Source organism: Procambarus clarkii, chromosome 81 (genome assembly GCF_040958095.1).
Source record: "Procambarus clarkii isolate CNS0578487 chromosome 81, FALCON_Pclarkii_2.0, whole genome shotgun sequence".
NCBI lineage: Eukaryota > Metazoa > Arthropoda > Malacostraca > Decapoda > Cambaridae > Procambarus > Procambarus clarkii.
In genome coordinates, this window is record NC_091230.1 from 3,057,446 (window position 1) to 3,080,125 (window position 22,680).

The window sequence follows — 22,680 nt, forward strand, 5'->3', positions numbered from 1 at the left end:
GACAATTTATATGACGTGCGCATGGATCACTAAGTCCTCTGAACTTCAGTAGTAGTCAGGGAAAGTCAAAAATTCAAGTTTGGCAGCAGGAAGCTGCTTCTGGAAACTTTTCTTTTTAAGACTACTCAAGAGCTCGGTCGATAAAGCTTTGGACTCACACGGGTGGGGTCCACGGTTCGAGACTCCTAAAGCCCAGGTGAATGGAATGGAAATATTTGTTTCTAGTGAGGTGCCCATGGGTTGTATTTCAGCCCTCCAGGAAGCATTTCAAGTCAGGATTAGCACTGCAGTTCAGAGTTTTATATAAGTGGCACCTCAACTTACAACTGCCCCTAATGAATTTTTCAAGTTACGATGTAAATTTCGTCGGAAAATGCATCTCGACTTACAACCTTTGCCTAGACTAGCGACTTTGTTGATACGCGTATGAGTCAACCGATCACAGTTTTCCTGGTGGCACAGCCGACCCCACCTCAGTTTACCAGAGCTGCCTGTGACGATTATGCTTGTAAAGAAATCCACTATTTTTGTGCTCTTTTGTTTTTTGAACATAAAAGTAATTATTATATATCACACCATGGGCCCCAAGAAAGTCAGTGGTAAGGTTCAACCTAAGAAAACACGTGTGAGGATGATCACATCCAGTGAAGATGACCACATCCAGTGAGGATGACCACATGTGAGGATGACTCGGCTGGGTGGCCGAGTGGAGGGGATGGGTGGCTGAGTGGACAGCGCTCTAGACTCGTGGACCTAGAGACTGGGGTTCGATCCCCGCACCCAGCAGAGACAGATGAGCAGTTTCCTTAGCCCTGATGCCCCCTGTTACCTAGCAGTAAATAGGTACCTGGGAGTTAGACAGCTGCTATGGGCTGCTTTCTGGGGGGGGGGGGGGGGGAATGTGTTTGTGTGTGTAGAGAAAAAAAAAAATTAGTAGTCAGTAACAGTTGATTGATTGACAGTCGAGAGGTGGGCCGAAAGAGCAGAGCTCAACCCCCACAAGCACAAATAGGTGAATACAGAAGAAAAACAAGAGATCATTCGTGAACATGAAAATGGTATGAGGGTTGTTGATATAGAGTAGAGGATTGTATTAACTCGACCGCGCACCCCGCTACTACCACTGAACTAACCGTGCAATCTCCGCTCTTTCGCGCATGGTGGCACAGCGATCACGCCTCAGTTTACCAGTGCCTCGTGCCCAGTGACTATCCCGCCTGAATTCTTCACAAGGATTTACAATTTTTTGTCGGATTTTTGGTTATTTGAGCATAAAAGTTATTATTATTATATATCTCGCCAAGGGTCCCAAGAAAGCCAGTGGTAAGGTTCAACCTAAGAAAATAATTGTGAGCAAAGGCAGTAGAGGATGTCCCTTCCTCATTAACCCTTACACTGCTCAGGGGTCCTTGGGACATTTACACCCCTGTGCGCAAGAAAAAAAAAAAAAAAAAAAAAAATTTGTCTTCTAAACATGTTAATTTGTGTCCCCTGAGCACGAAAAAAAAAAAATCGTAGGTGACATATTTTGGGCGCAATTGACCGAGGAAGTCTGGCAAAAAGTGGGCGTTGACAGAGCGGTCGTCAGACCTGGTCAGCGTCACCCGCGTTGACAGATGGGAGTTGCCACAAAGATATTATTACCTAATTGTTTCAATGTCTCTGATTGATTTTTTCTTAGTTTTTTTGCAGTAATATTATTCAATAGTGTGTATTGTAATATATTTATATAATAAAAGTGGTTAATAATCGCTATACTCAAAAGTATGATGTGCATATTAGTGATTCAATTATTATGTTTATAAAACTATAAACAAATAGTTTTGCTGCTATTACATTCTATACACAGGTTATATATAAGTATTGGCATGTTTTGGTCACCATAACGAACCACTAAGTTGGTATTGAGAGTCGAAAAGCAACGAGGAGTTACCGCCACACACCAGCCAGCCACTCGCTGCCACTCCCTCAACACACGCACTAAACTTTCTCCTCCAACAATACCAGTTGTGGTGTTATTACACTATATACAGACGTTATATATAAGTATGTGTATATTTTGTTCACCACAACTGTACAGCTAAGCTGATATAGTTAGTTCAGGCACTAAGAGTCGTCGCTATACACAGATGGCGGCTGGCGGCTCCCTCACTCATTCAAGGTCACACGCACTAAACTTTCTCCCCCAACAATACCAGTTGTGGTGTTATTACACTATATAGAGACGTTATGTATAAGTATGTATATATTTTGTTCACCACAACTGTACAGCTAAGCTGATATAGTTAGTTCAGGCACTAAGAGTCGTCGCTATACACAGATGGCGGCTGGCGGCTCCCTCACTCTTTCAAGGTCACACGCACTAAACTTTCTCCCCCAACAATACCTTTTGCAGTGTTATTACCCTGTATACACATATTATATATAAATATCTACATGTTTTATGCACCGTAACTGTACACCTAAGCTTGTAGTGCGCCCAAAGAGCATAGTGGCCACCCTCTAAACAGCTAGACAAATCGTGCAGACGACGTCACCTCCGTCACCCATATGGCTCCTCCCAGCATAATCCTTTTGCTGTTATTACACTAATACACACATTATATATAAGTATCTACATTTGTGTTCACCATAGAGAACCACTGACCTGGTATGGTGAATGCAAACAATAACAGGTGGCCACACAGTCAGTAAACGATGCTGTCTCCCTCCGTCTCTCAGCATCACTCCTCCCACAGCGCTAATTATTACAACAATCCTGCTATTACCACAACCCTGGTTATTTATATCACAGTCATTGGTCATCTGTAATATTGTTATCGCTAAATAATAACAATTACATATTTATTTTGACATTTTTCGGCGATGCTGTGGTCACAAGCTGAACATCAATGCTGTTCGCTCATGCTGCGTGCGCCGGCCTTGGTTGCTCCAACAGTACTGTGGCTCTAACACCTGAGAATATTGCCCACGATTTTTTTTTTAAATGGCATCTGTTTACAAGAGCCCTGAGGAAGCTACTGTGAACCCCGTGTAGCCGCGGGCCATTTGAATCAGGCCTGGCACCCTATGGCGTATATATACGCCATGCGCACCATGGGACATGTTACTCAGGGCGTATATATACGCCATGCGCAGTTTAAGGGTTAAGAAAATGTGTGAACTATAGGAAGAAATGTAAAGTTTTGTTGAAAAAACTCACCCAAATAAAAAGCTGTAGCAGGCCATTGCATTGACCTTTTAAATGGCAATGTGATGTCTTACTACAGACAAGTGTTAAAATGTAGGGAAAAACAAGTGTCTTTAAACAGATTCTTAGTAAGACAAGCAAGCAGTAAGCCACAAGCAGGTCCTAGTGGTATGCAGGCAAAACGTGCCAGTGTGCACACACCAGAGAAGTCCTCACTACCTGATGTGATAATGGAAGTGGACTCCCCTTCCAAACAGTAACACCTCTCATCCTCCCCCCTCCTCACCATCTTCCATATGCCAACATGAGTCTTATTTGGAAGCAAATCATCAAATGCAATTCAGCTACAGATAGACAACATTAATATCAGTAATAAAAATGATGGCAAATTTCTTGGCCTATTCCTAGACAAGGGACTCAACTTCAGCACCCACATTCAACACATAACTAAGAAAGTCTCTAAGACAGTTGGTATACTCTCCAAAATCAGATATTATGTTCCTAACTCTGCTCTCCTCTCACTATATTATGCACTAATCTACCCCTATCTTAATTATGGTATCTGTGCATGGGGGTCTACCACTGCAAACCACCTTAAGCCCATCATCACACAGCAAAAATCTGCTATCAGAATAATAACTAACTCTGCTTTCAGACAACACTCAGCTCCCTTATTTAAATCCCTAAACTTGCTAATTATTAACTCCCTCCACACATTCTCTTGTGTCAACTACATTTACAAAACCCTGTTCTTAAATGCAAACCATGCTCTGAAACTCTCCCTGGACAGATGTAATAGGACCCATTATCACCACACCATAAATAAATATCTCTTTGATATCCCCAGGGTCAAACTTAATCTGTGTAAACACTATGCAAATTAAGGGACCTAGTCTATGGAACTCACTCCCTAGTGAATTGAAAAACTGTAAAACTTTTGCCTTATTTAAAAGTAAAACCAAAAAGTACCTAATCTCATCTAATTAGTTTCCTACACTGAGCTTTAAATTTGCTCTGTACCTAGTGTTACCCAATCTCCTAATTTTTATGTAGTAATCAAACGACCTTATCATTGTGCTCATTGCTGTCTTCTTTTATGTGCTAGCCATATGCTGTATTGTGACTACCAATTTTTGTCAACTACCATTCAAGCTGTCATTGCAATCAATCTTATATTGTTTCTGCTGTATTGTGCCTACCAATTTTTGTCAACTACCATTCAAGCTGTCATTGCAATCAATCTTAGCTACCTATGTGCTTTAATATACTGTACCTACAATTTTCTCATCTTCTTTTTTTCATTCCATGTAACTGTTATCATTTTTTTGTCTATAAATTTTGCAAGTATTTACTCCTTAAAATTGTCTTAGATTAAGGACCTGCCCGAAACGCTGCGCGTACTAGTGGCTTTACAAGACTGTAATTACCATATTATGTATCCTCACATTCCCAATGTACATTCTTGTATATGCATAAATAAATAAATAAATAAATCAGCAAGGATAAGTAATAACTTGTACATACTTTTGTAGTGTAGATTTGGATGAATTAGGTATAAAATTTAGTTTGAAGCGAAGTTTTTGGGTAGTCAGGAACGGATTAATTCATTTCCCATTATTTCTTATGGAAAATTAGCTTCGGTTTACAAGTTTTCGGGTTACAAGCTGTCTCCAGGAACAGATTAAACTCTTAAACCGAGGTACCCCTGTATAGTGTAATAACACCACAAACAGTATTGTTGGAGGAGAAATATTAGCGCCTCTGGCTTTGAACTAGTGATGGCAGCAGCCACCAGCTGTGTGTGTAGCTACCTCTCTTATTGCCTGAACTCACCATACAAGCATATATGTACAGTTATGGTGAACAAAACATGTAGATACTTATAAATAACGTCTGTGTATAGAGAATAAAAGCAAAAACAGTATGGCGGGAAGAGTATGTTGGCAAGTGGCTGGCTGGCTGGTGAGTGGTGGCCACTCTTCGTTGCATTTTGACTCAATACCAACTTAGTGGTTCGTTATGGAGAACAAAACATGCAGATACTTATATATATAACCTATGTATATAGTGTAATAACAGCAAACTATTTGTTTATTGTTCTATGAACATAATTAAATCACTAATATGCACACCATAATTTAAAGTACAGCGATGGTTCACCCATTTTATTATATAAATATATCACAATACACACTATTGAATAATATTACTGCAAAAAAAAAAAAATAAAATAAATTAGACACATTGAAATAATTAGTAATAATATCTTTGTGGCAGCCCCCGCCTGACAGCTCGGGCGGAGCAGACCTCGTCTGGCGACTGCTCTGTCAACGCTTCTTTTTTATCAGATTTTCCCGCCCTATTGTGGCTAAAATATGTCACCTACGATTTTTTTTATTTTTCCTGTTATCAGGGAACACAAATGAACACTTTTATAAGACGAAAGAATTTCTTGGTATTTTTTTTGTTTTGTACCTGTGGGTGTTGAAGGTAAAATGGCCCTTAGCGGCCCAAGGGTTAAACTGCGCAACACGTCATGACGTGTTGAGTAACTTACCCAAAAGTGCGTATCACGTCATATGACGTGTTAGAGTACTACGCAAGATTTAAACTGCTCGCAGATACACGGGGGTTCACCTCACCTTCATCGGGGCGCTTGTAAACAGACGCCATTTTTGTTTTAAATCGTGGGCAACATTCCCGGGTGTGAGGGCCTCGGTACTGAGTGAGTCACCAAGACTGGAACATGCAGCATGCGGTCACAGCACTGCTGTTCAGCTTGTGACCACAGCATCGCCTAAAAATGTCAAAATATACATACAGGGGTACCTCGGTTTAAGAGTTTAATCCGTTCCTGGAGACAGCTCGTATTCCGAAAACTCGTATTCTGAAGCTAATTTCCCCATAAGAAATAATGGGAAATGAATTAATCTGTTCCTGACTACCCCAAAAACCCCACATCAAACTAAATTTTTATACCTAATTCATCTAAATAAACGTACAAAACTATGTTCAAGTTATTACTTACCCTTGCTGAGGACTGCTGTTGGTGTATGGAAGATGTGAGGAGGGAGGAGGAGAGGTGTTACTGTTTGGAAGGGGAGTCTCCTTTCATTATAACATCAGGCAGTGAGGACTTCACTGGTGTGCACTCTCTGGCACATTTTGCCTGCATACCACTAGGACTTGCTTGTTTTACTAAGAATCTGTCTAAAGACACTTGTTTTCCCTACATTTTAACACTTGTCTGTAGTAAGACATCACATTGTCATTTAAAAGGTCAATGCAACGGCCTGCTACAGCTTTATCTGGGCAAATTTTTTCAACAAAACTTTGCAGTTCTTCCCATACTTCACACATTTTCTTAATCAAGAAGGGACATCCTCTACTGCCTCTACTCACAGCTATTTTCTTAGGTTGAACCTTACCAATGGCTTTCTTGAGACCCATGGCGAGATATATAATGATAACTTTTATGCTCAAATGGCCAAAAAACCGACAAAAAACTGTAAATCCTTGTGAAGAATTCAGGTGGGATAGTCACTGGGCGCGAGGCACTGGTAAACTGAGGCGCGATCGCCATGCCACCATGCGCTAGTCGGCCTGTACACGTATCAACAAACTAGTGTTCCGAGGTAACCCTCGCCTTCCGAGACACATTTTCCGAGGAAATCCTGCTCGTATTCCGAAAAACTCGCATACAGGGACACTCGTATTCCGAGGTACCACTGTATGTATATGCTATAATTTAGCGATGATAGTATTACAGAAGACCCTTGATTATGATAAAAAACCAGCATTGAATGTAATGAAACGCCATTTTCTGGGTGAGACCCGGAGGCTCCCCGGAGCTTTACCAGGCTGATATGCTAATGTCAGACTTTGGCATCAGTCATGTGTATGGAGTTCTAAGGCCTACCGGGGACCACGACCAGAACCTGGCCCCCTCAGAGAGGCAAGGGGAGCAATGGCCTATAGAAACCCCCGTGTGGTTGGAAGCATTCTATGTCTGCCATCGACCGGGTCAAGCATCCAGAAAGTTAAGCATTCCAAAACAAACCCCTATTCTGGTAAAAATTGCTATCTAAAGCCGAACTAGTGGACAGAACTCCCCAACAGAAAACAAGCAAACTTGTATGACGTCACACATCACCGCGCCACTGTCTGCGCAGCTCCCCCCTCCCTGGGAGGGGGAAGGGGAAGCCCCACACCTCCCACGCCGGCTATCCACCCATCAGTTCTGAGGGCTGGATGTCAAAACACGCGAAAAAACGCCGACCGGAGGGAGGGAGGGAGGGAGGGAGGGAGGGTTGCCGGGGAGCCTCCGGGTCTCACCCAGAAAATGGCGTTCCATTACATTCAACGCTGGTTTTCTGGGAGAGCCCCGTCGGCTCCCCGGAGCTAACTACCCACAGAGGAAGGTCAAAAGGACGGAACCAGGAAGCGGACACCACGCACCCCCCACGGAAGCGAGACACCCGGCAGCAAACGCCAACCCAAGGCGCCACATCCCCGAAAAGTCTCGGGAACAACACGAGAACAACGAGCAGCAAGGCCCCCGTACGAACACCAAAGATCCATGCCCGAAAGACTGCTAGGACACATTGCCCAGGCGGTAGCGAGAGCAGTCAAGCCAGGATGGGCCGGAACTTCTATTCGAAAACAAGTTAGTGTGCCCCGGAAGTCCACAGACGTACCAGCAATAAGGCGTATGCTCGCAAGTAGGTCGTGTAACAACCGCAGACCTCTGATGGTTATACAGTGTTCCCAGATTGTGCCTATAGCACCACTGCACTCCACTGGTACTATCCCGCAAGTTCTACCAGATAGGCGGGACCCAAGAGCCAGAGCTCAAAATCTTGCAAGCACAGCCAGGCGCCTTACCAGGTGAGTACAGAACCAACACCACAACCCCCACACCTCATAACACTAAAAAAGGTGGGTCCCCTGAATGACCCTAGCATGGGTAGGACATGCACATGAGTGGGACAGGAAGGGTTGCAAAAAAGGGACAGACACTGGTGTGCGAACGGTCTCAGTCGTACAAAAATATACCTAAATAAACACAGGTATATAAACAATAACGCACCCAGCGCCCTGCCAAAAGACGCCAGACCGCAGAAACTCACCTGGCAAACGGTGGCACGAACGTGACACGACTCAACCGTGCCCAGAAGAACCTGGGAGCACCGCCAGGTGAAGACACCAGAGCCGGACCCTGCCGGACCCGCAGGAGAGCAGGGTAGAGGCGAAGGAGGCGGCCCACACCCATGACACAGGGAAAACCTCGGCAGCCTCCCCACAACTGGAAACCAGGACACCCCCGGAGCAAAGGGGCACACACCGCAGCAAGGGAGAAGAGCGAGAGGCAAAGCACTTGAGCAAAAAAGGCGCCAAACACCAGCACTGAAACACACCGCCCAGACCAAAACAAACTCCACGGCGCATGACACGCTGGCCGAACCGCACAACCCTCTCTGTGGGAAGGCACCAACCAGGACTACTGCACTAGAAAAGTAGCCAAAATGGAAGCAGGAACAATAAAACCGGCCAACGAAGCGAAGACAGAGCCCAAAAAGGTACCCAACCGGGCCACAAGCAGCCCAACAAGGCCACAAGTAGCCCAACAGGGCCACAAGTAGCCCAACAGGGCCACAAGTAGCCCAACCGGCCCACAAGTAGTCCAACCGGCCCACAAGTAGCCCAACCGGCCCACAAGTAGCCCAACCGGCCCACAAGTAGCCCAACCGGCCCACAAGTAGCCCAACCGGCCCACAAGTAGCCCAACCGGCCCACAAGTAGCCCAACCGGCCCACAAGTCGCCCAACCGGGCCACAAGTAGCCCAACCGGGCCACAAGTAGCCCAACCGGGCCAAAAGTAGCCCAAACCGGCAACAAGGACCAGAAACCGACAGACGTTCCAATAACGCAGGAAGTAGCGAAAACCTTCCCGAACCCTCGAGAACACAGAAGCCAACACTAGTCCCGAAGGCACACAAAAGCGCAGGCGCACCCGGGACCAGAAGTCACGTAGAACCCTAAGAACGGGGAAACATGACGAAAACACCGTCCCAAAAAGGGTAGGAGGAAACAACCTGCCACAGGACGGAACCAACCGACCCAAAGGCCAAGGAACCAAGCCCGGGGAGGGGCCGACGCCCAACAGCACGTACGGCGAGTGGGGAGGAAAGACCCCACTCTGCGTAACCACAAGCCTCGCCTAGAGGGGGATAAAAAAAAAACCACGGGGTCCTACGGGGCCAAGGCCCCCAAGGCAGCCCCTCCCGGGAACCAACACGACAGGCCCCGGGGCCGAGCCGTCCCCCCAAAGCCACGGCCGTACCAGAAAACCGGGGCAGCTGTGAAAACACTAAGGAAGGGAGCCCACTGGCAGACTCTTACAACACGGCTGGAGGAACAGGCTCAAATGCCCCCGTCACCACCCCGGAAGGAGAATTCCCCGAGACTGCCCGAGTCTCGACACCATCAAACCCCGCCCCGAACCTACAGACGGTAAGGAACCGGATGTAGACAGGAAGGGGGATCCAGGGAAAAGACAAGGGGGCGTGGAAGGAACCGAAGCAACCAACACCCCCAAGTCCCAACACGAACCAAAACGGGGCAGCCCCGGGGCTCCCGGGAAGTAAACGACGAGAGCATTGCCACCACCAAGGCAAGGTGGTGGCAACAGTTTAGGGAGCCGGTCGGCCGAGCGGACAGCACGCTGGACTTGTGATCCTGTGGTCCTGGGTTCGATCCCAGACGCTGGCGAGAAACAATGGGCAGAGTTTCTTTCACCCTATGCCCCTGTTACCTAGCAGTAAAATAGGTAGCTGGGTGTTAGTCAGCTGTCACGGGCTGCTTCCTGGGGGTGGAGGCCTGGTCGAGGACCGGGCCGCGGGGACACTAAAAAAAAAAAAAAAAAGCCCCGAAATCATCTCAAGATAACCTCAAGAAGATAACCAAGTCTCTAAGTGCAACGCCCCTGCTGCCCGCACCCGCTTAGTCAGCACAACTGGGTAACCGAGCCACAACGAGCAACCAAACTCGCAGGACTCCGGGTCGAAGGTGTCACCGACCCCACAGGCAGCAGACGGAGGCAAAACAAAGAGTCACCCAGAGACAAAGGGTGAGAGCAACCCTCAAACTCGCTGGAAGCGAGGGGGGACTCTGGGGTCACGTCCATCGGACCCATGTGTCCCCAGGGGTTTCCCAGGGTCCCGAGCGTTTACTGTCAGAGGACTCGCGCTCAGGGAATCCCAGGCAGGGTACTGCTAACCGGCACCCAAAGCTACCAAACAACTTTCTAAGAGCTGAACCCCCGGGACGTGTACACTCACGGGGGTACACTCACCTATATAGTAGGTGTAATCAATTAGTATATTTAGTTGTAATTTCAGCTTGTGTTGTAAGCGGTCGTGGCCATCATGTTCCCACGCCATGCTTGAACTCACGTGTTGCCGCAAGTAGCAGACGACGCCATTGCACCTCTACCTCTCCGTTCACTATTACAGCTAAGCAGCTGAAATCCTTTCTATTGTTTCTTTAATTGAGCAAATTCTAGATCAGTCAAAGAGATTTAGATTATTTGATTTGAGATACTTAACAGAATATGTTAGCCTCATAAAAGTCAAATGAGAATAATTGCTTAGTTTATCAACATATAATCTTTTTACCATTAATCAATTTATCTAATGTTTCTTAATAGTATTTAGTAGAATTACTAAATTTTATTTGAGGAAGAACCAGCCTTGATGAAGCGTACTGGGAGTAGATTACTTCTGGTATTAACCCCCAATTTTGTGAAGGACGGAAAGTTTATTCCCGAACATTAATATTATTCAGTCCATAGAAGCTTAAAGAATAATCTTTAATAGTTTCTTATCCATAGGCACTGGTATTTCAGTCCTTATCGTTTAACTTTATCTGTTTCCCTTTTCAGTCAAAATAGGGTGGTCCTTCGATTAATTTAAATTAATCTATTAATTAAATATCAATCAATTAATAGAGAGTAAGCTTTCTTCCCAACACTGCAAGCTATGCTGCACCCGCTGATGCTGAATTCCCATCGACAAGTCATGCAGCCTCCACCGGCAACGAATGCTCTGCAAGCTATGCTGCACCTGCCGATGCTGAATTCCCATCAACAAGTCATGCAGCCTCCACCGGCAACGAATGCTCTGCAAGCTATGCTGCACCCGCCGATGCTGAATTCCCATCAACAAGTTGAGCAGCCTCCACCGGCAACGAATGCTCTGCAAGCTATGCTGCACCCAACGATGCTGAATTCCCATCAACAAGTCATGCAGCATCCGCCAGCAACGAATGCTCTGCAAGATATGTTGCACCCGCTGATGCTGAATTCCCATCAAAAGTCGTGTAGCCTCCACTAACAATATAAAATATGATTGAAAGGCATATAAAATATGATTGAAAGGCATATAAATTAGTGTAAAAAGTGTTGATAGAGTAAAGTATGGTAAGTGTTAATTATTATTTAAGCCTTGACAAAAAGATACTGTACAGTATAAATATACAGTAGAAATAATTTTCAATTGTGAATTAGAATTAGAACTCATGTGAATTAGTAGTAAGGCTAGCTGTTGTGTGAAGTGAATGCCTGAAAATAAGTGTACATACTGTATGTACCCTGTATATAGTACTGAACAATATAAAACAAGCGCTGCAGAGGATGACATAATCTTCACAGCTTCGTAATCTTCAGCTTCATTAAAAGTAAGTCAATTTACCAATTTTATTATAGTATTTCAAATTTTTTTTTTTCAACGAAAGCTACATATTAATCTCTGTAAATGTATATTCTATCATTAACAGAGAAAACGTGAGCTCAGAATATTTTGTCTTGGCTAGCTCTCAGTGACAAGGCTCGATCACCATTGTTATGGCCTGGCCGCCACAGCCTGTGTCGTAACTTTAAAAATACATTACCTGCACTGTTCAGGGTAAAACAATACACATATCTAAAATTTTATTGAGAAAATATTAACAATCACTGATTGATACATGAAATATTTTGCAATACAAAGGAATGAACCAATTTTTTCCCACCCATCTGGACTTGATCAGACCGTGTTCAAACATCATCCATGCAGCAGGCACCAGCTGGCTTAATCGTCAGAATGGCACTAAATTGGAACGCAATTACACAATGAACTTTATTTAATTTTAGTTATACAGGGGCCTCGTAGCCTGGTGGATAGCGCGCAGGACTCGTAATTCTGTGGCGCGGGTACGATTCCCGCACGAGGCAGAAACAAATGGGCAAAGTTTCTTTCACCCTGAATGCCCCTGTTACCTAGCAGTAAATAGGTACCTGGGTGTTAGTCAGCTGTCACGGGCTGCTTCCTGGGGGTGGAGGCCTGGTCGAGGACCGGGCCGCGGGGACACTAAAGCCCCGAAATCATCTCAAGATAACCTCAAGAATCTCAAGAAGATACAGTATAAAATATATCCTACCTGAATGTTACTTGAAAAATTACCTGACCCGACTTAACTTCAGAAATAACGGAGCTCCGGAAATAGCGACCAAGGTAAGAACATAAGAACAAAGGTAACTGCAGAAGGCCTATTGGCCCATACGAGGCAGCTCCTATCTATAGCCACCCAATCCCACTCATATACATGTCCAACCCGCGCTTGAAACAATCGAGGGGCCCATCTCCACCACGTTACGCGGCAATTGGTTCCACAAATCAACAACCCTGTTACTGAACCAGTGTTTACCCAAGTCTTTCCTAAATCTAAACTTATCCAATTTATACCCATTGTTTCGTGTTCTGTCTTGAGTTGATAATTTTAATACCCTATTAATATCCCCTTTGTTATATCCATTCATCCACTTGTAAACCTCAATCATGTCACCCCTAACTCTTCGCCTTTCCAGTGAATGCAACTTAAGTTTAGTTAATCTTTCTTCATATGAAAGATTTCTAATTTGGGGAATTAACTTGGTCATCCTACGCTGGACACGTTCAAGTGAATTTATACCCATTCTATAGTACGGCGACCAAAACTGAACTGCATAATCTAAATGGGGCCTAACCAGAGCAAGATATAGCTGAAGAACCACACCAGGTGTCTTGTTACTAACGCTTCGATTAATACTAACTTAATTAACTTCGTTAATTACTAACGATTCGATTAGCGACCAAGGTACAGCCCCATATAGGCCGTTAAATTGAATGGATACTGTATATCTAAAAAAAGTTGTTTTTTTTAATGCACCTGTGGGTGACAAAGGCCAAACAGCCCTTAGCAGCTTGGGGGTTAATTTGATCTGTGGATTTCTTACCAAACAATATATACCGTAGAAGGTTTTATCAATGTTTAGTGCAAGTTTGTTAGCAGTTAGCTAAACATGGACTTTTCTAGTTCAGTATTCACTGTCATTCAAAATAAGAGGGTTAGGACTTAGGAAAATGCAGATTGTGTCATCAGAAAATAGTTGAGTCATTGGCTTGAGTGGTCCAGAAGCATTAGGAAGGTCACTAATATAAATGAGAAAAGAGGGGACCAAGTACACTGCCCAAACCTGTCCTCAGGTCTCATAGTATCTATGTTGACACATCACTTAAAGTACCTATACTGCAAATATTCAATGTTTGCCTATGGTAGATTTACAGTTATAAACAGTTATATTTGAAGATTTACAGTTAATTTAAATACTGTATATTCCATCATACAAGTCGTTGTATACTTGTTGTACACCACTTCTCCTAACTCTTACAGCCCATCACAATTATTTAGATAATTTCAATTGTGAAACTATCATAATTTCTTGGCAAACTGGTGAAGGAGGGAGGGAGGCAGGGAAGGTGGGAGGGAGACAGGGAAGGAGGGAGGGAGGCAGGGTGGGCAGGCTGGCTGCCAGGCAAAGGAGGGAGGAAGGGTGGGGTTGGCTAGCAGGCAATCAGTTGGGATGAGGGAGGAAGGTAGTGTGAGGTAGTAAGAGAGGGAGATAGTGAGAGGTAGTGAGAGAGGGAGGTAGTGAGGGAAGGAGAGAGGGAGGCAGGAAGACAGTGAGGGATGTAGAACTATGAAACCAGGCTACCAAACACTCCTGCCCATATTAAAAAAAAATTATATGAGCTGTACAATATTTATTCAATTTTATGTTGATTTTTGTGTTAAGTGTACAGTATTACTATACATTATTAATCATTATCATGCTTTATTGTTTCCTGTTTATTAGTTAAACATATATTTTTACTTATGAATTATGAAGTTGGTATGTGTGACCTCAAGCAGAGTTTATTAGGGGTCTAGGGGTGTTGGGGAGGGGTCCTGGTGGTTGGGGAGGGGTCCTGGTGGTTGGGGAGGGGTCCTGGTGGTTGGGGAGGGGTCCTGGTGGTTGGGGAGGGGTCCTGGTGGTTGGGGAGGGGTCTCGGTGGTTGGGGAGGGATGGGCTGTACCGATAAGCCTATAGGGCTCGACCCGGTTAGCCAGAATTTTTTCTTAAATTCTGGATGTATATCATATATATTTTTGGTTACAGATTTTGTTTGATAATATTATTAGGATAATGAAAACTTATAAAAATACTTGTATCATAAATGATTTATTGTATTAGATGGAAACTGACCATCTGCCACACGGACGGTAGTTCACACATTAGACTAGTAATTAGATTCAGTAGACTAGTAAAAGGTGACACCCCTAGGGTCAACACTTGCAGCAGAGGAGCTCCAGCATATTTCAACAATCCTAAGTATTGTAGTACAGGTTGATGGTAGTGAGTGGTGTCCCACAGAACATAAAGGTATAGTGCTCTTGAAAAATAGGTGAGATAACAGGAAAGTGCTAAGGGAAGTGAAAAATCAGATGAGAAAAAGTTGCCCTAGTGTTTACAGTGCAGAGAAGAACATTCAAGATGGCCACTGGCAAGGGGAAAAACAAAACAGAGCTTGATTTTGAGGGATTCAATGAAGAAAGCATTGATATTAGTAGTCTACATAACAAGTTGGTAAATTTAGATACTATAGTGAACTCTCATGTAGAAATAATTAGTAAATTGAAAGAAAGTAATGACCATTTGAATAGCAAAGTTTTATGTCTTGAGGGTTTAGTGAAAGACTTGCGCAAGGATAAGAATCAATTGGAAACAAATTGCAAAGCCATGGAAGAAGAAAATAAACTCTTAAAAATAGCTTTGGAAGAAGTTAAAGTAAATTTAAACATAAATGACTACAATAGGTTAGGCAAGGAAATTCAACAGGAGAAACAGCTTTTGTCAGCACAGATGGAGGAAGTTACACAGGGAATAGAACAGTGCAAGAAAGATATGCAACTCACTTATGCACAAGTGGCCAAGGAGAAGGAAAAAATAGAAGAAGCAGTAAAGGAAGTCAAACACTGCAGCAACCAAGATAAAACAAACATTAGGCAAGAAGTGAGGAAAGAATTGGCATCTAACCCGAAGTTGGTGCAAAACACAGTTGATCGGAGTAAGTCCCTGATCATTTTTGGCTGCAAAGAAAAGGCGATAACATCTAGGTCAGAAAGAGCTGTAGAAGAAGCTAAAGTAGTAGATAAAATTGTTGGCCTCGTGGAAGGTCTTACAAACAGAGAGAATGTGTGCGACTACAGGAGAATAGGCAGGTACGTAAAAGGGAAAGATCGACCTTTGAGGATCACCCTAAACGGTGCCAAACAGATGGAAGAAGTACTAAGGAATGCTAGAAAATTGCAAAGGGATGAGGATGGGAAAGGGTGGTCGTTAAGACGAGATCTTTCAAAAGAAGATAGAGAGAAGCTGAAACTGAACCTCGCCGAGGCAAAACATTTAAATGAGAGCAGGAATGAAGAAGAAATAAATTCTTTTTTCTACAAAGTGATAGGGGTAGGCAAACCAGTAAAGTGGTACATAAAGGCAAACCAACAAAATCAATAGAGAGAGGGGGAGTGAAGAATAAGGAGAGGGGGAACAAGTTCCTGAAGATTGCATACACCAACATAGATGGAGTGAGATCGAAGATACTGGAGTTAAGTGATGTAATACAGCTGCAGACACCAGACATTGTTGCACTCACGGAGACAAAACTTGAAGATGTAATTTTAAATGAGGTCATATTCCCAAGGGGCTACTCAATTTGGAGACGGGACAGAAAAATTAGGAAAGGCGGTGGCGTTGCTGTGCTGGTAAAAGAACACCTAAAGGTGAAGGAAATAATGACTGCCAATCCACAAGAAGTTGACATAATAGCACTAGAGATCTGCTATGAGGATGATAAACTAATGATGATAAATGCATATAGTCCACCGCCAAGCAGCACATGGTCAAAGGAGGAGCTAGATAGTAAACGTGAAGGTCTTATAACAATAATGAGAGAGATTATAGCGAGAGCGGATAACGATAGATCACGACTGTTGATAGTCGGTGACTTCAACTTGAAATCCATAGACTGGGAAGCATATGAAGCTAAAACAGAAGATTTTTGGACCTGTAAATTTGTAGACCTCATCCTGGAAACATTCTTGTATCAACATGTTAAACAAGCTACGAGGATGAGGGAAGGGGACGTTCCCTCCATGCTAGATTTGATATTTACCAGGAAGGAGGAAGAGATATTTGACATTCAGTACCTTCCTCCCTTGGGTAAAAGTGACCATGTCTTTTTGGGAATAAAGTATGCAATGCGTTATAAGCTGGAAGAAAATAAGGAGGTTGAAGCAGTTGAAAAACCAGACTTCAGGAGAGGACATTATGGTGACCTTAGAAATTTTTTTAGTGAGTATAATTGGACAGACTTGATGCTAGGCAAGGAAGTGAATGAGATGTATGGCAAGTTTTGTGAAATATATGATAAAGGCACAAAAAAATTTATACCAAAACAGAGATGCAGGACCAGAAAACAGGATTGGTTCGACAGAAATTGTGAGAGGGCAAGAGACCAAAAGACACAAAAATGGAATCAGTATAGGAAGAGGCCAAACCCCCAAACATACCAGCGATACAAAGATGCGAGAAACAATTATACAGCAGTAAGGAGAGAGGCAGAAAGAAATTTTGAAAAAGGGATAGCAGATAAATGTAAAACAGAACCGGGCCTATTCTACAAATTCATAAACAACAAATTGCAGGTAAAGGATAATATCCAGAGGTTGGAAATGGGAAACAGATTCACGGAAAATGAAAATGAAATGTGTGAAACATTAAATGAAAAGTTCCAAAGTGTGTTTGTACAAAATGAAATCTTCAGAGAACCAGACACAATAAGAATTCCAGAGAACAACATAGAGCGGATAGAGGTGTCTAGAGATGAAGTGGAAAATATGCTAAAGGAGCTCGGGAGGAACAAAGCAGCTGGCCCAGATGGCGTTTCACCATGGGTTCTGAGAGAATGTGCATCTGAGCTCAGCATTCCACTTCACCTGATCTTTCAGGCATCCCTGTGTACAGGAATCGTAGCAGACGTGTGGAAACAGGCTAACATAGTTCCAATCTACAAAAGTGGCAGCAGGGAAGACCCCCTCAATTATAGACCTGTATCATTGACAAGTGTAATAGTGAAAGTATTGGAAAAGCTAATCAAAACTAAATGGGTAGAACACCTGGAGAGAAATGATATAATATCAGACAGACAGTATGGTTTTCGATCAGGAAGATCCTGTGTATCGAATTTACTCAGTTTCTATGATCGGGCCACAGAGATATTACAGGAAAGAGATGGCTGGGTTGACTGCATCTATCTGGACCTAAAAAAGGCTTTCGACAGAGTTCCACATAAGAGGTTGTTCTGGAAACTGGAAAATATTGGAGGGGTGACAGGTAAGCTTCTATCATGGATGAAAAATTTTCTGACTGATAGAAAAATGAGGGCAGTAATCAGAGGCAATGTATCGGAATGGAGAAATGTCACAAGTGGAGTACCACAGGGTTCAGTTCTTGCACCAGTGATGTTTATTGTGTACATAAATGATCTACCAGTTGGTATACAGAATTATATGAACATGTTTGCTGATGATGCTAAGATAATAGGAAGGATAAGAAATTTAGATGATTGTCATGCCCTTCAAGAAGACCTGGACAAAATAAGTATATGGAGCACCACTTGGCAAATGGAATTTAATGTTAATAAATGTCATGTTATGGAATGTGGAATAGGAGAACATAGACCCCACACAACCTATATATTATGTGAGAAATCTTTAAAGAATTCTGATAAAGAAAGAGATCTAGGAGTGGTTCTAGATAGAAAACTATCACCTGAGGACCACATTAAGAATATTGTGCAAGGAGCCTATGCAATGCTTTCTAACTTCAGAATTGCATTTAAATACATGGATGGCGATATACTAAAGAAATTGTTCATGACTTTTGTTAGGCCAAAGCTAGAATATGCAGCTGTTGTGTGGTGCCCATATCTTAAGAAGCACATCAACAAACTGGAAAAGGTGCAAAGACATGCTACTAAGTGGCTCCCAGAACTGAAGGGCAAGAGCTACGAGGAGAGGTTAGAAGCATTAAATATGCCAAAACTAGAAGACAGAAGAAAAAGAGGTGATATGATCACTACGTACAAAATAGTAACAGGAATTGATAAAATCGACAGGGAAGACTTCCTGAGACCTGGAACTTCAAGAACAAGAGGCCATAGATTTAAACTAGCTAAACACAGTTGCCGAAGAAATATAAGAAAATTCACCTTCGCAAATAGAGTGGTAGACGGTTGGAACAAGTTAAGTGAGAAGGTGGTGGAGGCCAAGACCGTCAGTAGTTTCAAAGCGTTATATGACAAAGAGTGCTGGGAAGACGGGACACCACGAGCGTAGCTCTCATCCTGTAACTACACTTAGGTAATTACACATGGTTCTCTTGGGGAGGGGAGGGGAGAGAGAGAGGCAGTGAGGGGGGGAGGGAGCGAGGCAGTGAGGTTAGAGAGGGAGAGGCAGTGAGAGAGGGAGATTTCATAGAGAAAAAATTTAATTTTGACCTGTCATATGAAGGGAATTTAAAATTTAGTTGTGTGATATGATGGGAAATATTTCCACCGCTCTGCCAACTCTGCCCCAACTCTGATCCACTTGATATTGGCATTTTATATTACCAGTATTTCTGTAATAAGTTTTTAATACTATTGTATTTCTGCTACATAATGCATGTATATTTGTATAGCCTCTGAATGATACCAACAAAAGAAACTTAGGCAATAGTGTAACAGGGGCAAGAGGTTGATATGGCTGCAGGAAGGGCAGGGTGGGCCCGGGCAGAGGTGGTTGGCAAGTGAGTGGGGTGGATGGATTGGTGACTGACTGATGGGGGGTAGGTTAGGGTAGATTAGATTGGGTAAGTTAGGGTACATTAAGTAACATGGAGTTAATGTGTGTAAGGTTAGGTTAGGTTGGGGTAGGTTAGTTGAAGATCGGTTATGTTATGCTGCCGTATTTCAGAGCTTTACGTCTAGGACGTGATTGCATCGGTCTTCTTTGCCGTGCCAGTAGTACAGTATGTTGAATATCTGGGAGTGATTGGAGGATGTGTCGTGGGAGAGTGGTTTATGTGGTTTTTCAATCAAAGTGCCAGGTTGGGAGGTTTGCACAGCTAGGGATTTCTTACTCTTGATGCCAGTGGTTGTGGTTTGTGGCAAGTCAGCCTGGGGAGTGACTTGGGTAAGGCGTGCTAAATAGTTTTCTAGGAGTTTTTCCTGCATTAGTTCAAACGATTTGTATACAGCAATCGTAGCTGCGTTAGGTTCGATGTCGGTCTGTAGATGTGGATGAGGTGTGTTGGGGTCAGCCTCGGGGTATGAATTAGTTTACTTGTGTAAAGAATTTAGTTGGGAGTTGGTCCAGTGCCTTTTCCAGTGCATTATCAATGCGAGTGACAAGATTTTCAATACGACCGGACCACATAAATTTATTGTTTACAACTGCACACGGAGCCCCGGAGCACAAAGCCGCCACTTGGGTCTACTACAACTATTAGTAAACATGAGTGACTTACTGGGTAACTCTGCTGGGGGTACCTCATTGGTGTTCCCTGACCCCCCTGAGGCCCAGCGTACCTCTGAGGGGTGACAGGAGGAGCTCCCGGAGGAGGAGGTGTTCCCGGGTAAGGAGGACGCGACGCCATTTCCCAGCTCAGGTCGTTTACTGCACCAAGCTGTGATGTTGTGGCCGGTATGTTCAATACAGTAGAAGCAAATTCTGTATTAGAGAGTAGGTTACTCCTACTCTAGGAGTAGGCTTTTAATTTGTTCAATAAATTTCATATCAATAAAGCTAAATTTGCTCATGCACAAATACTTGACGTCAGTCGGATTTTAGATATTGAAAAGCTTGAAAAACATAACATTAGTTTGTCAGTGTACTCACCTAGTGAGTGTTGATTAGCAAATGGTGTTGGCTATAGAATAGCTACTATGTTATAAAAAAGTTATTTGTTATGTGATAAGTACAAGTATAACCACGCTTAAGTGTTGTAAGCAATACAAATATACGTATACATTTAAATTAAATGTTTGAAATTGGAATGTATCATTTTCATGTGCAATCATGGCTGATTCCTTTTTTGTTTACAAGAATATAATGTAAAGAAATTTTAAAATAAAGTTAGATATATATACACACATACCAAAAGAATAGAGGTGGTAGGAGAAGAAAATATCAAAGTGTTCAGTGAGGATCCACAAGGTTTTCCTTGAGTTCTCTTTATTTTCTTCTCCGAGGCTATTGGTCCCTACACTTGCACCAGAGGTGGTACCCCTTATATAATATAATATAATATAATATAATATAATATAATATAATATAATATAATATAATATGATATGATATGATATGATATATAATATAATATAATATAATATAATATAATATAATATAATATAATATAATATAATATAATATAATATATCGTCTACAGTTGTGACCGGACCAAGGTCGTGTGCGGTCGCAGTGTTGGCGCTCTTGGCGTCCACTGCTTGGTGGGAGGTGGAGTATTGCCCCCACACTCTTCGTTTTTGCACGTGGTGATACAGGATATTGTGAATCTCCTTATATGTCTCGATTGTTGACAGTGTCGAAGAAATGGCTGAGGCGGTATGCCTAAATGGTAGTGAGGAGGACACACAAGATGATAACAGACCGTTTGAAGTAGTAGTGAACAGAATGAAACTGTGAAATATTAACAAACTGTGAGACAGTGAGAGTGACGATGAAATACAAAGAGACCAAAAAATGAGACCCTACTCAGCAGGACTCAAGAGAAGCAATTTAATCGAAGGAAGAGGTTGTTGTTCCCTACAACATGCCAACTGAATTTTCACCAATAGCTGGAGTGGACGGTACGTCTGGCTAAAGAGTGTTAGGAATATGAACCACTCTTCAAGGGGTCTTCACCGGCCCTACATAACAGTTGGGACTGAAAAGGCCGTGGAACGCCTCACGACGGCTGGTTTTGAGAATGTTGTGATGATTACTCCAGAAGAAGGTATGTTGCACACAAAGATCATAGTTTTTAAGTTTCCAACTTATTTGGATCCTGACTGTCTTCTTCTCAACAATGATAATGTTGTCTGGGCAAAGAGGAACAGTGTTCGTGGTGACAAACAAAACCAGGTTGTTGCCTTGGTAAAGGGTGAGGCGCCGGAGAAAATTTTTGTGCAAGGACTAGGCTATAGGAACGTTGCAAAATACATTGAGGAGCCCATATTATGAATGAAGTGTTCACGTTGGGGACATATGGCATGGAAATGCCAGTTTGACCCCAGGTGTCGGTATTGTGGGGAAAAACACGACTCGCGAGAGTGCAGAGTCAAGATTGAAAGAAGTGAAAAAATCGTCCCATTTTGTTGCAACTGTCGAGGCAGCCACAATGCTGGTTCCTCTCTATGCCCCATGAAGCCTCATCTGAAAGAGACTAGGACGGGTCCTACAAGCAGAATAGATGTATCCTCGCAGCAAGGAAAGATTGTGCAAAAGGAACATGGAGGAAACAGCTGGAAGCCAACGACAGCCTCTATGAACAGTATGTGGGAGAAAGGGACGGAGATAATTAAGGCGAGCCTAGGAAAAGTAAGTAATGCAGTGGAAAAACTGAAACCTTGTGAGGACAAGGTTCAGGACAATATGGTCACCTCTGAAGTTGGTAATCAAATTTTGGAGTATCTAAAAAAACTAGATAAGAGGATTGAGGCATTGGAAAATTGACTATGGAGGGTAGACGGGGTGAAGATGGTGGTGACACAGGACGTGTAATTGAAAGTAACACAGGACGTGAAATGGAAAGTGAAACGTGTGTAGAAGAAAGTAATGATGAGCATGACGAAACGATGATAGAGGATAGTCAGGAGAATACACTTTCTAGTAGTGTTAGCGGTGTTCAACCTCCTGTTGTGACAAATGTTGAAAGAAAGGTTAAAGTAAAACGGTATACAGAAATAACAAAGCAAATAGGTTTGAATAATATTACCTTCGATGTTAGTAGTAGTTGTGCAAGTGAGGAGAAAGAAAAAATGTTCTGCGGTTGG

The 22,680-nt window shown here is 43.1% G+C and overlaps 1 protein-coding gene across 2 annotated transcripts in view; it reads right to left on the minus strand.

The window, feature by feature from the left end:
- LOC123773105 (Brahma-associated protein 60) overlaps positions 1–20,313 on the minus strand; it is a 201,009-nt gene extending 180,696 nt beyond the window's left edge. For both annotated transcript variants that reach the window (XM_069315598.1, XM_069315597.1), the window contains exon 1: positions 20,154–20,313. In XM_069315598.1, the coding sequence (XP_069171699.1) occupies positions 20,154–20,282 (129 nt within the window). In that variant the 5' untranslated portion in view covers positions 20,283–20,313. The remainder of the gene's footprint in view (positions 1–20,153) is intronic.
- Between the last annotated feature and the right edge of the window lie 2,367 nt (positions 20,314–22,680).